The 17,027-nt window shown below is 50.1% G+C and overlaps 4 protein-coding genes across 4 annotated transcripts in view; 1 reads left to right on the top strand and 3 right to left on the bottom strand.

Moving 5' to 3' along the window:
• LOC122389109 (dynein axonemal heavy chain 5-like) overlaps positions 1-399 on the bottom strand; it is an 85,701-nt gene extending 85,302 nt beyond the window's left edge. Inside the window, exon 1 of the mRNA XM_043380802.1 lies at positions 166-399. Within this exon, the coding sequence (XP_043236737.1) occupies positions 166-399 (234 nt within the window). The remainder of the gene's footprint in view (positions 1-165) is intronic.
• A 3,526-nt stretch (positions 400-3,925) lies between these two features.
• Positions 3,926-6,832, top strand: LOC122389133 (cilia- and flagella-associated protein 20). The gene is made up of 5 exons (XM_043380849.1): positions 3,926-4,626; positions 4,977-5,056; positions 5,244-5,355; positions 5,689-5,805; positions 6,108-6,832. The coding sequence occupies exons 1-5, from the start codon at positions 4,543-4,545 to the stop codon at positions 6,294-6,296; spliced, it is 582 nt and encodes a 193-aa protein (XP_043236784.1). The 5' UTR covers positions 3,926-4,542; the 3' UTR covers positions 6,297-6,832.
• Positions 6,833-6,878: 46 nt separating this feature from the next.
• Positions 6,879-10,381, bottom strand: LOC122389131. Its single transcript, XM_043380847.1, has 5 exons — positions 10,096-10,381; positions 9,494-9,750; positions 8,416-9,164; positions 7,810-7,890; positions 6,879-7,468 (listed from the first exon to the last, which is right to left on the bottom strand). Exons 1-5 carry the CDS (start codon positions 10,325-10,327, stop codon positions 7,171-7,173), a joined length of 1,617 nt encoding a protein of 538 aa, XP_043236782.1. The 5' UTR covers positions 10,328-10,381; the 3' UTR covers positions 6,879-7,170.
• Positions 10,382-10,444: 63 nt separating this feature from the next.
• On the bottom strand, positions 10,445-16,668 carry LOC122389132 (DCN1-like protein 1). The gene is given in 6 exon segments (XM_043380848.1): positions 10,445-11,843; positions 13,583-13,717; positions 13,719-13,797; positions 14,070-14,238; positions 15,029-15,242; positions 16,286-16,668. Coding segments are annotated over 6 exon segments (777 nt in total). The 5' UTR covers positions 16,289-16,668; the 3' UTR covers positions 10,445-11,666.
• Between the last annotated feature and the right edge of the window lie 359 nt (positions 16,669-17,027).

Below are 17,027 nucleotides of genomic sequence, written 5' to 3'. Positions count from 1 at the left end.
TCTAGTTAATAGCACCCATACATCATTCAACATGCATCACCTACATTTCATCGTACCGTGACAATAAAACACAGAGCACCAAAAGACACACCAAACTACCATCCGTGATGACTCGGGCCCTCATAATCATAGCTGGCGGCCGTGGCAGCGGCCCGCTTCGCTCACCAGTTTCCTCCTGGCGGAGACCAGCTTGGAGAAGGACGTCAGCGCCACTGGGTTGCCGAGTGCGGCCGGTCCGGCCGGAGGGGGCGCCGCCGCCGGCCGCACGGCGCTGGCCTCCGCAGCGGCAGCCGCATCCTCAGAGCCGGTGGCAGAGCTGGCGACCGAGCCGGCGGCAGAAGCAGCGACCGAGCCGGCGGCAGCAGCAGCAGCGCCAGCTAGGAGGCCTTTCGCACTCATCGCTGGCACCGCATCTGTAGGACATATGGCATGGAGAGTAGAGCGGAATTAAATCGGGTTATAACCAGGAGACTAACGAAAATGGCATGGTATAGCGGCACTCATCAGTTAGGTATAACAATTTGTGCTGGCTTGCATTCACTAAAAGAAATAAAATAAAATTCCGAACTATTCATATTATTGGAACTCTATTCTTGTCTGAGCTCCGTTGGGTGACCTGAAAAAAAGAAAAGAACCAATTTACGTTTGGTTGACGATATACCTAAGCCCAACGGGCATTGGGGTCGCTCGGGAGCCAGTGTGGTGGTTCTCAGAGCTAGTTAGTCATGGCCGGCTCTCAGAACCCGTTATGACACTCAAACTGCCCATCAAACCGGCCCGCTCGGAGACCCCTGAGGACGCCACGCGCTACGAGTCCGTCTTGGGGTCTCTGGAACCCGGCGCAGGATCATCAGAATTCAGAACCCTTATGGGTTCCTCAAAGGCCCGTGAGCGATGTGCAGGGGTCCGGGTCGGTGTACTGTGAGGTTCTCTAAAGCCGATGTTGATTTAAGGTCCTCAGAGACCAGCTTGGGAAGCGACCGCTTACCACTCGGCCGATATCACTATTAGCGGCAGGCCACGAAAACATAACAAGCAAACCAGCGGAAGTGACCGGCGTGCCTTCAGAGACTGAAGTGAGGTAGGTCTTCAGAGACCGGCTTGGGCTCTATCGTCGTATATAGATATACCATACCGCATGCCTCAGTCCTGATAAGTGATTACTACAGTTCGGTAGAATGTAGATTACGTCCGGCCTACGTCGGCGAAAACCAGGGCTACCGTGCAAGGGCGGCGCCACCGTGGGGGCAGTGGGGGCAGACTGCCCCCACTGGCAGGAGGCCGTGGGGGCAAGACTATGTTTTTGCCCCACAAAATTTGGCTGATGTTGAAATGGGAACAGAAGACCGGTGCAATATTCATGATAGGCGGTTATAATAGTACGCCTGTTTTTGACGATTCCCGTATCAAGTGCATCAGCAGAACGTTCGTTCTCAGACCGTCTGTCGCATATCTCCTACTCCCACTCATTTTCCTACTCATTTTCATTCACCAGAAGGCTGCCCTCGAGCTTGACCCCGAGGAGGTTGAGAGGCAGCTTGTCAAAGTCGGCCAGAGAAGAGTTCACCCTCTTTTGGGAACCCTTAGACTGAGACCACGGTTCGTCGGAAGGTCATCTCAGGCTCAAAAGAAACGATTTATACCATTCGAAAGCTGACGGTGAGCTGAATCCAAAAATGTAATTTTTATCAAAATCGATCGACGGCCTTTTTTGAAAATTGCGTTTTTGTAAAAACTTAATAATTTTTTATTCAACGGGCTGTCCCAGACATTCTTGAAAATATAAACATGTATTTTTGAGTTCCAGTGAAAGCTGAATGCCAAAAGAACAATATCTAGTGGAGCAATATTTCCAAACAATAATATGCGTTTCCCACAGCCGACAATAAGGCGCAATTACACAGCTCAGTGTCACGATGGACCAAAGTCAGCCACACAGAAGCGTGAAATGACCCTTATCGACTCGCAGACCCGGCGCTCTCGGCCCGCCTGACCGGCCACGGAAAGAACGTTCGGCTCTCGTTCTACTAAACAAATGTCATAGTTGTCAGTTTAACTGTCCACATCGCTATTAAAGTTATTCAGGATACCTGTGAAGAAAATTCATTGCTCTGTCATCTTCACATCATGCATTAATTTACATTTGTTCATGTCTACTTTGCTCAATTGAGCTTGGTATCATGCCCATAAAGGAAAATTGGCCGCGCTGAAATGTCAGAGGTTGCACCGGCCTCAGCTCCGGTGAAGTGGGGGTAGCGCCCGGTGGGGCAGGGTAACCTTTGACCGGTCGCAGGGCCGAGCAGCTGTCACCAGTACAGCCTCTGACAGTGAAACCCCGCTCACTTCCCCTTCGCGGGCACTGAGCGAAGCTGGATGGAACAAAACATGTATAAGAAAAATGTAAATTAAAGCATGTTGTAAATCAAGCAGAACAATGAATTTTCTTCACAAGTATCCTGAACAACTTTAATAGCGATGTGGACAGTTAAACTGACAAATATGACATTTGTTTAGTAGAACGAGAGCCGAACGTTCTTTCCGTGGCCGGTCAGGCGGGCCGAGAGCGCCGGGTCTGTGAGTCGATAAGGGTCATTTCACGCTTCTGTGTGGCTGGCTTTGGTCCATCGTGACATTGAGCTGTGTGATTGCGCCTTATTGTCGGCTGTGGGACCCGCATATTAATGTTAGGAAATATTGCTTCGCTAAATATTGTTCTTTTGTCGTTCAGCTTTCACTGGAACTAAAAAAAAAACATGTTTATTTTTTCCAGAATGCCCGGGACAGCCCGTTGATTAAAAAATTATTTAGTCTTTACAAAAACGCAATTTTCAAAAAAGGCCATCGATCCATTTTGATAAAAATTACATTTTTTGATTCAGCTCACCGTCAGCTTTCGAATGGTATATACCGTTTCTTTTGAGCCTGAGATGACCTTCCGACGAACCGTGAGACCGAGCTCAGGGAGGTATGACAAAATGTGATAGGTAGGTATGTATATCCGGGTTATCTGGAAATGTATATGGATCGCCCTAATAGAGCTTATTCTGGTATCAATCGTGTGTGAGAGAATCGCATATATTCGCACTACGGTAAAAAAGAGAACTAGGTACTGATTACTGATTATTGTCTACTCCTAAGCGTTCATGTGGTATCGCAAATATTCGCCAGGGGAGGCAAAAAACGCCCCCCCCCCCCCGTTCCGGGCCCGGGAGGGTTAATGCTTAAGCTCAATACGTATGCATGAAACCTGAAACCATGATAATTTCTAATTGGCAACATCTAGGGGCAAGGAGCTCATGGATTTTGCAGATCGGGTTATCAGACAACAGTCGGGTCACCTGAAGCTTGCCCCCACTGGCGAAAATTCGTGGCGCCGCCACTGCAGTACCGTGGCCCGTGGCGAAACGGACTCGAGCCTGAGCCAGGCCAAAATGATGACTGGATTAGCAGGGGGAGGGGCCCGCGTGAGATCGAGAGACTGACGTGGTGCCGATGCCGAAGTAAAGGCCGGGGTCCATTTAGTCGGATACCGACGCACGGGATATCACAGGCCGACGACGGACTGAGGGCTTCCGGCTTGGAGCCTGGAGGGACCCTTCTAAGTCACGAGGCCGGAATGAACCGCTTTTCCTCTCAGCCCTTCAAGCCCTTCAGCCCTGCTTCAACTTACCTCCCTATCGCCGGAAGCAGACAGGAACTATAGGTAGGTACGGGGTACCACTCTCAGTTGCAAAGCGCGAAAGCGCCTCGGGCCAGTAGTACGGCTCCGTCCGCTATGCTGGCTTGTTTCCGTCGACTGGCGAATGAATGAATGAATGAATGGAATGAGATACCGGAGATACCCGCGCTCCCCATTCAAAGCGTAGTCAATGAATCCGCGTTTCCATGGTAACAAGAGTGGTTAGGAGTTAAAACAAGTTTATCCATCTACAGTGGAAGCAAATAGTCCTGCTACTCGCATTTTGATTGGTTGCTCACAGTTCTACCGTTATCTACTGGACCTTGAAATAGCGTTGTCTTCTGGAACGTATCGTACATTGATTTCTTTTCTTCACGTTTGCAAGAAAGTGTTATATGACGTCATTGATTTAAAGATTAAGTAATAATATTCCTTTTTTTCGTTTCCCTTCCTTTTTATGAGCTTAATTTTTATCACCAACTGCCTTCATTTTTCACATTTAGTATCAAAACCTATCCAAAATAGCTTGATAACGTAACTTTATTTTTGACAAACAGACGAAATTGGCAGACGTTTGTAAGTCTTGTGACGCAATCAAAAGAATGTTCTAACAGTAATTACAATTCCATTATTGTGAAATGCGGAATGCCGCACATTTGTGTTGTCTGGCTGCTAGCCTTGGCTGCTAGTAGGGCTCGGGCCGCATTATTGTTTAAAATAAGAACGTGGGAACCTGCAGTGTATTTTAGAGAGACATTCTGTTAGTTTTCTGTTGGATTTTCATTGGAAATAACACAACTCTACCTCATTGCTGACCTTTGACTAAGCCAAGTCTTCGAGTCCATCAAGCGGAGGGGGGCAAAATGTTCAAAAACACCTTTCAGAGTGGGTTTTTATCAATTTTGTACAGCATTGGGAGCAAGCCTCTTCAAATTTGGGACAAGAAGGTCAGTTGGTATTTGTTGCAATTCATTTACTATTCTCAGATTGGAACTGGCAATATTGATATGCTGTTCCTATTCCATTTTTGCGAGCCTCGTTTCTCAACACGAGTAAGCATAAAATGGAATGATTTGGTGATACAGGCACCCAAACATTTTTGTAGTCTGAAATGATTACATCTTCACCTGGCAATGCTCATATTTTTAAGATTCAGTCACTGAGGTTCAGTCAGGCTCTTTGATATGATTATCTGCATGCCAGTTTGCTGTTCTTAACATTGTTTCATGTTTGAATGTATCAGCCACCTAGTGAAAGCATCTCTTTGAAAGTTCACAGCCTCTATTCATATTTTCAGGTCAGAAATGGACACATCAAGAGGATCACTGACAACGACATTCAGTCTCTGGTTCTGGAGATTGTTGGAACAAATGTCAGGTAGGCCCTTTTTCTGAAGAAGACAGGCAGAATATGTTAGGTATGCTACAATGTAAATAAGTGACTATATATTTTAGCATTTTTTATACAAAATGCTGTATTGCAGTCTATTTAGCAAGATTTTATACAAGAGTTTACATTAAAGATGTGTCGCTGTTTCTTGTCTGATGGTGTATAATTTTTGCAGCACCACATTCATCACTTGCCCTGCTGATCCCAAGAAGACTCTGGGCATCAAGCTGCCATTCCTGGTCATGATCATCAAGAATCTGAAGAAATACTTCACATTCGAAGTGCAGGTATGCCGTATGGTGCTAAACCAATGGCAGGCATTGACTGGTTTTTGTGTTCCATCTTTTTGAAACCCAATCACCCAGCTTTCCGGAGACATTTTCACCCAGTCACTCAGTGAGATAGTGCATGCCATGATCTGCGAGACTTTCAAACTTAAATTTGAGCCACTTAGGTGGGCTCGCAGTGGGTCCCAATAGGTTTATTGTGGTGTTGTGTCCTCCGGAACAACAGGCATTAACTCTCGTAGGGCACGGGTAGGTGGGAAAGGTTCTGAGTTTCTGAAGTGATTTTTTCCAGGCAGTGGGAACGTTGACTGACCCGTTTATATCACCCCACAGGTCCTGGATGACAAGAACGTCCGCCGTCGGTTCCGGGCCTCCAACTACCAGTCCACCACGCGGGTCAAACCCTTCATCTGTACAATGCCCATGCGGCTCGACGATGGATGGAATCAGGTAAGGGAATGCTATTGCTGTAGTGTGGTTGGTGTTCGAGCTTAAGCTGTAAGTACTCGATACCCGGCTGCTGTTTTGTTGTCGACAAAATGCTGTGGCCAGCCCGATGTATCGTGATGTGGACTTTTATTGCTGCAGTTTGAGCCGTGGCGAGTTGGATGCATCAAAACGATGAAGGTAAATGCTATTTCGGTGGTTGTATTTTGTCTTATCGGTACCCAGCTCTCTCAGCTCAGTCTCTGGCTGACCAGTGCCTAGGCTGACCCCTCCGCCCCCCCCCCCCCCTCCCCGTCCTTCGGCAGATCCAGTTCAACCTGGCCGACTTCACGCGCCGCGCGTACGGCACCAACTACGTGGAGACGCTGCGCGTGCAGATCCACGCCAACTGCCGCATCCGGCGCATCTACTTTTCGGACCGTCTCTACTCGGAGGACGAGCTGCCGGCAGAGTTCAAACTCTACCTGCCCGTCCAGGCCAAGGCTAAAGTGTGAGCGTCGGCGTCACGCGTCAGACAGAGCGCGGAGACGGCGGAGGCCGAGCGGCGAGAGGGGTGAGTCGGCCCCGGGACAGACTGAGAAATCCAACACCAAGTGCCCACGGTGAGGAAATTGTGCGTCACGCTGTTTGGAGCTCTGATCTCGTGTGGTATAGGCGCGGAATGACAGCTATTTGCTGGAAAGAGTCATGACATACATGCACGGCATGCGCGTGTGAATTTCCCGATACGGTCATTCACTCCACACATAAATTGAGGCGGGTCGGACGATGCACCGCTCATTTTCTATATCCGCTGTCACCTCACCAGTGCAAATTATTTTTGGCACTATTCCCGAAGAATCCGAGCCACCGCGATCATACATATCAGGTGGCGTGGGCGCAGCGAGTGCCGTAGTTGTGTCGTACTCACCACTTGACGTATTTGTTTCCATGTGCATTCGTTGCGTTCGCTCATCAAGTGTGATTCTAGTCGACACATTGTTATTTCACTCACTGCGCGCATCGTGCAATAAAATCGAATGTTCCTTCACTGATTGAAGTTATTGAGGCTTGAACCTACGAGACAAACACTTCACTTTAGAGTTTGGACGGTAGTCAACCATTGTATTATTCATGCATCGATTCATTAACATAACAAACCGGATTCTGAGCTATTGTATATCTATCAACACTGAGCATTTGTTAAGGCATCTTTGACGCACCCATCCCTGAGCTGAGAGTCCCCTAGGTCTCAGTCTCGAGGCGACCCCATTCTACGGTATTTAAATAGGTCAGGAGAGCCCTGTCGGCGTCAGACGGTAGGTGTCGCCTTCTGCTCCAGCTTTCATAGGCTCCCAATCTTCTCTGGTGAGCCGGCTCGCCTGCCGCCTACCGAGTGTGTGCGAACTCCTCCTCGAGAGGCAGCGCGACGCTGCGCTCCGCCGACCGGGACCGTCCAGCGGCCGTCTTGCGCGGGGTGCGCCGTTTGCAGGTGTTCTCAGTGGCGAATGTGGGCGGCAGCGGCGGCGCGGATGGCGCAGGGGTGGCCTCCAGAGTCGGGTACAGCCAGTTACGGCGGCTGTCCCCACACACTGGCGGGGATTCGGGCGGCGGCGGCCGGCGGGGGATGCTGCCCGGTGTCCAGAACGGCTGAGTCGCCTCCGCTGTGTACGATGGAGTGGCGAACCTGGAGAATGGCGGGCAGAGGGTTATAAGGATTGTAGATTACACACGGTAATGGCTCTCTGATCCAGAGACTTGGCAACACAGCCTGCAGTTCCCTGCGAAACTCTTCGTCAGCTTCGTCCAATTACTGTTCTTATGCGAATATGCGAATATAATTACCGTCCATATGCTGCCCCCCCCCCCCCCCGGGAGCAGCGAGTCCTACAGCACCAACCATACATGATGCAGCCTTATCCGCCGTATGACAAAGCTCTACTCTGTTGTGTGAGCACTTAAATGAAATGCGGATAGAGTTTCGTACCGATATAGTGAAAAATAACGGTCAAGACCACTCTCACTGACCTCTCTTCCGTCGGAGTCGGAGTGGCGCCGCCGGATAGGTCGTTCATGACAAAGTCGATATTCAGTCGCAGGTCATTTCTCCTGAGGGTGAGTAACACACAGGTTAGTTAATAAATCACAGCTGCGTGCGTCAGACATCACTGAGCTTAATAGAGGTCAATATGGCATGGAGATAAATAAGACTGATAATTGTAGGCGGCCGACTCAGGTCCCCGGAGCAATTATTTTCCTATTCTTATGCAAGCGACAGGCTTGAGTCGGACGTTTACGTTCTGGCAATTGAAAGAGGTATGCATATGTAAAACGTCTGGGAACCAGACTATCCGTGTCATCTTGCAAACAGACCCACATAGCGCGTTGTACGAATGCGTTGCTGTCTTCATGGACGTGCATTGGACGCTCTACGCTTACTAATTTGCTTATACTTTACAGGTCGAAACTATTCTAACAAATCGGGCTTATGCACTTTGCATAATGTATGTCAAGTGCGATTTGGCCAAACGATATCACTGCTAGTCGCCGGCGGTGCCCCAGCTGAAAGTAGGGCCATCGACCGCCCCCATTTCGCCTCCCCTCCCCCAAACACTTACGTGACACATGCCTCACCTGAGTGCGGGCAGTGGCCGCGCCGGTTTGGGGGCGGTCGGCCAACCGTACCGGTACACGGGCATGTCGAAGTCCACCTCAAACACTGTGGAGAAGTACCCGGGGGAGCGGCTCTCCTTGTATAGCATCCACCCACCGAGCGCTATATTCAGCGCCCCGACAGCCAGCAGCAGCCAGAAGCACCAGGAGAGGTGGACCCGCATCAGCACCCCGTCAAACCGCAGCTGCATCTCGTGGGAGGGCATCAGTAGAGCGTAGGTGCCGGCCGTGGCCGCCGCCAGCACGCCGGTCCAGCACATGGTTTTGGCAGCCAGGTGGGGTACAGAACCGAGCAGGAGGGTGCCGACCAGCCAGGCGGCCAACAGCCCACCCACCAGCCAGCTGGTGACGTACCCGGCGCGCCGGAAATGCCTCCCGTACGTGCACGGTCCGGCGTCCTTGGAGAGCACCTCGAGCGCAGTGACGAGCGGCACGGCGAGCCCGCGGCGCAGCGCGCCCCGGTACAGCTCGGTCATCCCGCGCGGCGTGAGGGGCCACTCGAGCTGGTCGCGGTAGTGGAACTGGCCGGTGGGTGAGTCCAGCCTCAGGTCGGCGCCGTGCAGGCCAAACCGCACCGCGAGAACCCAGTCCACCGGGCCAGTGGAGGAAGAGTACGAGAGGGCGGTGGTGGCGCGGCCGCCCACCGCTGCCCAGCTGGGGTTGCAGTAGACGCAGGCCAGGCTACAGCCCGTGCCAGCACTCCAGATCACCTGTCGGGAGAGCGGGAGTGAGGGGTGAGGAGGGGAGGAAAAGGCGCTGTCAGCGGTTTCTACGGATAGTCAGCGATAAAGTTCTAAGATAAAGTCAGCTAGCTGATTTACTTTAGGCTCACCCACCACAATCTTTGGCTGACCATGCTAGAAATGTTTGCCGTTAGATTTCAAGATCTAACTAGTCGATATAACCAACAAACAGCGAACGGTTTGACGGTGTAAAGATATATCTGATCACCTAAACGCAAATAAGCCAACCACCTAGCGTGCGATCTTCAATATACCCAAATTTACACCTCCCTCCCCTCCGATCGGGCCGTGCGTACCGCGATGGCAGAGTGCAGCCGGCGCCGGCGCAGGCCCGGCAGCAGGCAGCAGCAGGCCAGCAGGAGAGCCAGCAGGCTGGCGGCCGGCAGCAGGGCGCCCAGGTCCCAGGCGCCGGCCACGCTTACGTGCTGGTTGACCAGTGCCTCGGCGTCGGCCCGCTGGGTCAGCTGGAAGAACCACTCCTCCAGGCGCATCGTGGTGACGACGGTGGTCCAATGCGACGGCGCCGGGTGGGATGGTATGGAAGTGCTGCCGGCTGCCGTCACCGTGAAACACGTGACACGAGCGAGACTCTGACTGCCCCATTGCGTCTGGTGCCGACATTCACAAGTCACAGGGAATATTTATTGTACATATCGCTTTGTTACAGGCTACATTGCTTGAGAAGTTTTGCACAGAGGGCGAATAAAAACAGAACATTTGATGGTGGATGAATAAAGCCCTGAACAATAAATGGCACTGACCGAAGACTTGATCGACGACAGGGACATAACAAATAACGCCCACAAACAACTCACATAGCATTCTACCATCGACTTTCTCAACCCGCTAGAATATCCGATCCATAAGACTGCCGACAACTCAAACACTCATCACTCACCTCCACAGGCGAACTCTAGAAGAGGCCGGGTAGGCCGGCCCGGCGTCCCTGCCGCAGCACACCCCAGGCCGAGCCCGCCGGCCGACTGACCCAGCCCCGTCCTCGTACGCAGAGGGGAGGGGACAGCGGGGTCACTTGGGGTCAAACGGGTCATCTTAAAAGGGCACGGTGGCAAATTCCGACAGGGATAGAAAGGGACTGGATTTGTAGCTTTGGGACGATAACACGCCATCAAAAGTTTACGATCAGATTTTCTTGTTTCGCATTCGTTTTCAACTCTCAACAGATGTCAGCAACTTGTGTTCACCAGACCAGCAATTTACACCCCATCGGTCTCAGAAACACGAGCACATCACCGTACATGTATTTAGTGATTCTCACGCGGCATTGGCGGCATCACAAGCCGCAAAACAGACCGCAATATCTCCTAACCACAGTGTGAGTGCCCGGGGGCGACAATCCCCGCCCGTGTCGCCCCTCCTTCCGGCGCCTACGACTGCCAGCCAGCGTCAGGTCCAGCGACCGGCCGTGGCGAGGCTCACGGAACAACTATCCACGGGGGCGCCGTCAGGCCGCCGAGAACTGCAGAACACCAGCAGCCCAGCAGTCCGGCCCGGTACCAGCGGCAGCCACACCAGTCAATAAGTAGTAAAGGGAACGGAAAACACTTCAGATACGGGCAATAAAGCCGTTAGTCAATCACGCTAACGGCAGATATTCGATAGAAGTGTCAGTTGGCAGCCTTTGTTGGTCACCGGGCCATGATTTGAATACGGGAGACGAAACAAGAGTCAGAGGGAAAACGAAGCTGTTAGCCTTCAGACGGATTCACCCGCCCAAGAGCATACTGAGAGAAAATCGATCACTATTGAACAAACCTGCCCACAGCACTGACTAAAACTATCCCACAGAGAAACAGCCCGTATTGACGCCGACCCCGCCCATATATGACGGGTAGCGATGGGCGGGGGCGGCGCCCGGACAGAGAAATAAACGTGCCGTCACCACCAGCCGATCACACCACCCGGCCGCGGCGACCATCAGACCTAGAACGGCACACACCCGCTGGTAGTCCAGCCTCACTCGTCCATACAACAGGGGACAATCTCACACTACGGCCGTTCTCTGTTTCATCCTACAGTCGGCCCTATCTGGGCGTGAAAGCCACCAGTGAGGCGGACCACTCTAGTTACTGAGCCTCGCGGGCCGCCACAAGCGTCCCCTCACACGGAGTTCGAGTTTGCGTGGCACCCGGGCGGCGGTTTAGCGCTGCTCATAACGGCTAGTGACGCGTCGTCCCGTCACAAGGCGCGCCGGGCGGCGGCCGCACGGACAGGAGCGGCTGTGCCGCCGGGGAACGGTATAAAAGCAGCAGTGATTGTACATTGGTACCCGGCCGCGGCCCGCCGCTCCGCGCTCTCGCCACGCTGACTGACGTGGGCGCCACCCCAGCAGGTCAGGCCTCCGCCCGTCACCGGTGGCCGTCCCCCCGGCCCGGCCGCCTCCTCTCTGCCCCTCTCCCTGACTGAGCCGGCCCGCAGCGCGCTCGGCCGCGCGCCGCTCGGCTTGTCTCAGACGCGCGTGCCGCGGCGCTGTCGCACGATGGGCCGCGCGTGCTCGACAAAGTCGTCGATGAGCACGGGCCAGGCGCCCTCCTCGTCGTAGTTGGAGAGGTCCTCGTTGATGGTGAGCACAAAGTCAAGCAGTAGGTTCCACGTGTCGCGAGGGATGTCGCGCCGGTGATGCTCCTAGGGACAAAGGCGTGTCGGTGTCAGTATCAGTGTCAGTGTCAGCATCAGTGTCAGTGTCAGCGTCAGCATCAGTGTCAGTGTCAGAGTCAATGTTAGTGACGGCGCCAGACGGCGTCAACATGTTACATGGCGCAATGTCATGATTACGACTGACGTTCATGATTGTGTCGGGTTGAAGGAGTTGCCCGCTTTACAAATATTTAATCGATACCAATATTCAATATCCGGGTATAAACACTCATAGGTAATATTGAGGCTCGAATTCTACTTCCGAAAAAAAATTCGGATCTATGACTCATCATGGCTGGCCTCATTAACCCTCACCCATATTGGTGTTTTGCCAGCCACGAACGTATAAGGGGGGGGGGGGGGTCGCCCCTGATCGAGCTAGATCTTCGCGGAAAAAAACGAACGTGTTGCCCGTGACGCGAGGAAGCCGATGATACCCAATTTTAAGGTCCTAGGTCTTTAGTTGACCTTCCAGGTCAGGTCAATGACCCAAAAGTCGGGAGAATCGGGACCTGTTAGAACGTCGTAAAGTGTGACTGCTATGGGGTTTCCGGGAGCTGATCACGAATATCAAGTTAGTTTTGATCACTGATGATGTCTTCATGCATTTGGACCAGGTCGGGTCAGGTCAGGCCAGGTCAACCAGTAGGGGTTACCTGCCTGACGATTACCTGCGGGGTAATCGTTATTTACCTGCGGGGTAATCGTCAGGGTAATTACTACGATTACCTGCCGGGTAATCGTAGTATGTGTCGACCACCTCTGACAGCTTCGTAACATGTTACGAAGGCCCCCAAACTACTTCCTAAATGTTCAAATGGTTGCTAAATTTGAATTCAGCTCCAAAAACTAACCAAGAAACTTGTAAAACTCGAAAAGTGAACCGAGGTCATCAAAGGTCAATGACCTGACCTGACCATCAGGTACTTTGACACCCATCCTAATGCATGGGACCAACATCATATCATATGTTTGAACGCTTGAAACCACGAAAAGACTGTAAACGCGCGGATACTGCGAGCCGACATACACCGAATAGCGATTCCGGCCGAACGTGGTCTCGAAAAGTAGGTCACAGGTCAAAGGTCATTTGGGTCAGGGTCATGAAATTTTCAGGGTAGGTGTAAAATTGATTAATCCGAGGATACTGAAAGTTTCGTCGCGATCAGCCGCTTTTTACGCGAGTTTTTCGCGAAAAGCCGAAGGGGGCCCGTTCGACCCCCCCCCATACCCGCCCCCCGCTGTCCCCATACAATGTCATGCCGCTGTAATATTGACCGCAAATAACAGCGATTCATTTATACGAACTCACACACGGGCCTCATTGGACTAAACTGCGCACTGCGCAGTGGTTTGTGCCGCGTGGACGATAAATATTTAACATTTTGATACCAAGGGCTTCTCCGATTAGGTATGCATGTGAGGGCATATCCTTCGGGAGGTGCCAAAATGTTTAACGATATCCACGCTGTAACGTTAATGTGAAGGACGCAAAGCTTGCATTCTGAGATTATAGTTAACGGAAGCAAAGTGTCTAGGGACCGTTAAGACGACTCACCAGGCTTATAGAGACAACGATATCACGACATCGATTTCCTTCATCATTAACCAAAAAGCATCTCTATCAACACATAGCTCGTCGAACGTACGACAAACATTCAGTTATCATGAATGCTAACATTCTGTTATATCACGAATGTTGGCGGAAACATGGCTATCGCACTCACCATGAGGAAGTTACACCACAGCTCCAAATAGGGAAACCGGTTTCCTAGTACGATCCGCCAGTAGGCGATGGCCATCTCCAGGTCCAGCCCCTTCTGGCCCGGGTTCTTGGCGTAGTTGAACGTGAACTGGTACAAGGTCCTTGAACTTGGCCGGGTCCCTGAGTTCGGCGTCCAGCAGTGGCAGCTTCGCCTTCAACTTGTCGATACTATCACAGCTGCGAACAGAGAGCGTACGATCAGGGGCAAGTTTTGCAAGCCGTTGGTCAAACAAAATCATCACAAGATTGAATATATACCTTACACCTTCGCTATGTCGGGCTAAATTTGCAGCAACGCCCAGCCCGAGACGGCCAGTAATTCACGCCTCACCCGAGACCACCGACGTTCTGCTACAGCTCATTGGATAAAGTGCAAACTGTGTCGCATTATTTGTTTGTTTACTGGAGCAACAGGGCGGGCGGACTGCCGAGATCGTTCTAAAACTCACCCGAGGTCGTACATGCCCTGACAGAACTCTTGTCGGGTGAACTCGCATTGCGTCTGCGCGCGGAACTTCCATACGATGATGAGCACGAGGCGACTCTCGGGGTGAAGCTGGAGGTCCTCCAGCAGGCGCATCACGCCGTCAGCGGTGATCTTCTCCGGCTCGTGAGGGTCTGACAGAGAGAGGGGCGTAAATAGACGGACGGCACATCCGTCAACAACGAACGACGAACGGTATACCCGCAAAACACGAGTCGTGCACCCACTGGCAGACAGCCATTAAACCAGCGAACGATAGGTCAATTGAAATTTTACAAAGCTGACATGAAAGAAGCCAAAAATTGGAGGACTAATATTCCTGTGATCGAACATTGTGTTATGAAAATTCTAACATCACAAAACTTTCACATTGAAAGCTACAATGGCATTAGGGAACACCTTAAAGGAAATAGTTCACTTTTAACATGGGGTTTTGAGCTGGAATAGCAGTTTCGTAGCTTGAGCTGAGACTAGCACAAATCAGGAGCTTTTACGGCTCAACGATCACCCTAGACGAAGATATTCCATTTCTCGTTCCGAAAAGAGTGCCTTGTAGAGGAATGCGTGCCTTGCACAGGAATGCAGCCACGTCATCGTCAGCCAATCAGCGTGCTGCTTACAGCCAATGCAGTAGCGTAGGTTTGAGCTACGCAATATGATTGGTCAATGCGTAATAAGCTTCCGCGTCAAACATTATTTTACATAGAATATAGTTCGTCCTATATTAAAATATAGAAAATAATTGTTTTTACAAAAAGGTTTTATTTTATTTCATGATTATTTTGAACATAAAAAATCATAAATCAATAGCAAAATACTGATTTCAGGAAAGTGGACTGTTTCCTTTAACATGTTTGTTTGTACACTGTCGGCACAAATTATCAGCCAGCGACCGGCGAACTCGGGCCTCAGTTCGCGCCTCACCTCGGTAGCGCAGATAGAGCTGCTCCAGCCGCTTTCTGTCCACCTGCGGCCGGGAGTCCTTGTGGTAGTAGTCGGGGTTCTGGAAGTAGTTGTCAGACGCTATGTCCAGCTTCCAGTCATTGAGCTGCAGACAGTAGATGGCTGTCTTCTCCCCTGACTGGGTGAATGACATGAAGTGCTTCACCTTCTCTCGCTGTGATGACTTCAGCTTATTCTGTTGAGCAAGCAGTTGTAAGCCTATACATAATAAAAAGCATAAAACCAAGCATAAGCAACCTCACAAAAAACCTAGCAGCCCACTACCCAGCACCTCTTCAATATCCCAGAAGCAGTCTGGAACAATAAGGAACTTGTTCTCACTGAATATTCACACTATCTCACCACTGTTACTATTTGGTAACAAACTGACCTATGAGGTCACATATCAACTGTAAGAAAACAGGATTTGATTTGTCCAATTACAATTTTATTGCATTGGCATTGGCAAACATAAAACAAAAATCACTCTAGCACAACTTGATCTGTAAATTGGGGATATAGCCTGCATGCAGGCCATGGTGAATCTTCAGGGCATCTACAAATGTCCTGCATTAGCATGGAGAGTCAATATCAACCTGGTTAAAAAACCTCAGGAAAAGGATGTGCTCAAGGTTAGAGTAGGTCAGGATAAGTCAGTTTAGGTTGACGAGGAAATGTAATACAAAGACGTGAAGATAAAAATTTGGGTAAATGTCAAGTTTAAGTCCTAAGAAGAGTTCATTGATAAATTTTTCATATTCTTACATTATTTAACATCCTGAATCCAAAAATGATACTCATTTGTCTCGCAAATAAAAGAAAAAAAAAACATAATCAAACCTGACCTAACCTTACCTACTTACCTATAACCTACCAACTTACAACCTACAAACCTACCCTAACCTAACCTACAAACCTACCTACCTACAACCTAAAACCTACAAACCTACAACCTAACCTAACCTAAAACCTAAAATTTTTGCTGTTTCATATTCGTATCAACAGCGTCACAATTGTAGTTAGGACCTAAACTTGACATATACCAAAATTTGTGGATGAAGAGATGTGGACTAATAATTGTGGCACAGCTTTCACCTAGGTATGTGGTCATAAGCACCATACCATCTGATGAGAAAAACCTCCTTTTGTATTTGTCCCAAAATAAAATTTTCATTAACAGCACAGCACAATCATCAGCAACAAACACAAATCATAAAATATAAAAAATACGCAACTCACCATGTTTTGATGGCGCTTGTAGCGTTTCTCAAAAAGAAACTGCAGTATAATGTTGTAGCATTAACAAGGTTGGGCTTGATTTGACAAGCATATGTTGTTAACATATATTGTTATTGTTAACACCGTTATTTCATTGTTGCTTTCTGTTCACTCCATTCAAAGGAAGTCAAAGTGCAATTAATGACATCGAATCCAGTGTTATAGTTATTCTTGTTCTGTAATACAACAACTACAACTTTCCAGGGGAACCTACAGTATCAGCTAACCACTAGGGCAGTGAAATTTATTGAAGGCACGGCCTCTGACAACCAAATATAAGAAAACGTCCTAATCTATCAGCTCAGTCTTTTGTGTTGAAGCCAGCGGAGCTTGACTGTGCCAAATTACAGAAATCCTGCGCCATATTTGTCTGCACTGCGATCAGCTGATCGACCTTCTCACCGGACGGCCGCCTCCTTTTTAGGAAAAAACCTAATATCAATATACGGCCTTGGGAAAAAGCCAAACAGCCGTGGGGCTGGGGAAAATATGAGTGAATGAAACTAGTTTCAATATGTACCGCAAATTTAGACGAATGTATGCCGGCGATTTCTGACCTACGTGAAGGTCACCCGCAATTTTCCTGGGCCCTTTCGACAAGTGATCCAACATAACCGGCCGTCGTAGGAAACTCGGCTGGTGACCTGTGACGCCATTTTTTAACGGTTCCGGCGTTCGGCGATCTTCACCGCAATTATTCTCA

The sequence above is a fragment of the Amphibalanus amphitrite genome, unplaced genomic scaffold (genome assembly GCF_019059575.1).
Source record: "Amphibalanus amphitrite isolate SeventyFive unplaced genomic scaffold, NRLGWU_Aamphi_draft 000344F_arrow, whole genome shotgun sequence".
Classification (NCBI taxonomy): Eukaryota; Metazoa; Arthropoda; class Thecostraca; order Balanomorpha; family Balanidae; genus Amphibalanus; species Amphibalanus amphitrite.
This window is presented reverse-complemented; position numbering and strand designations above follow the sequence as displayed.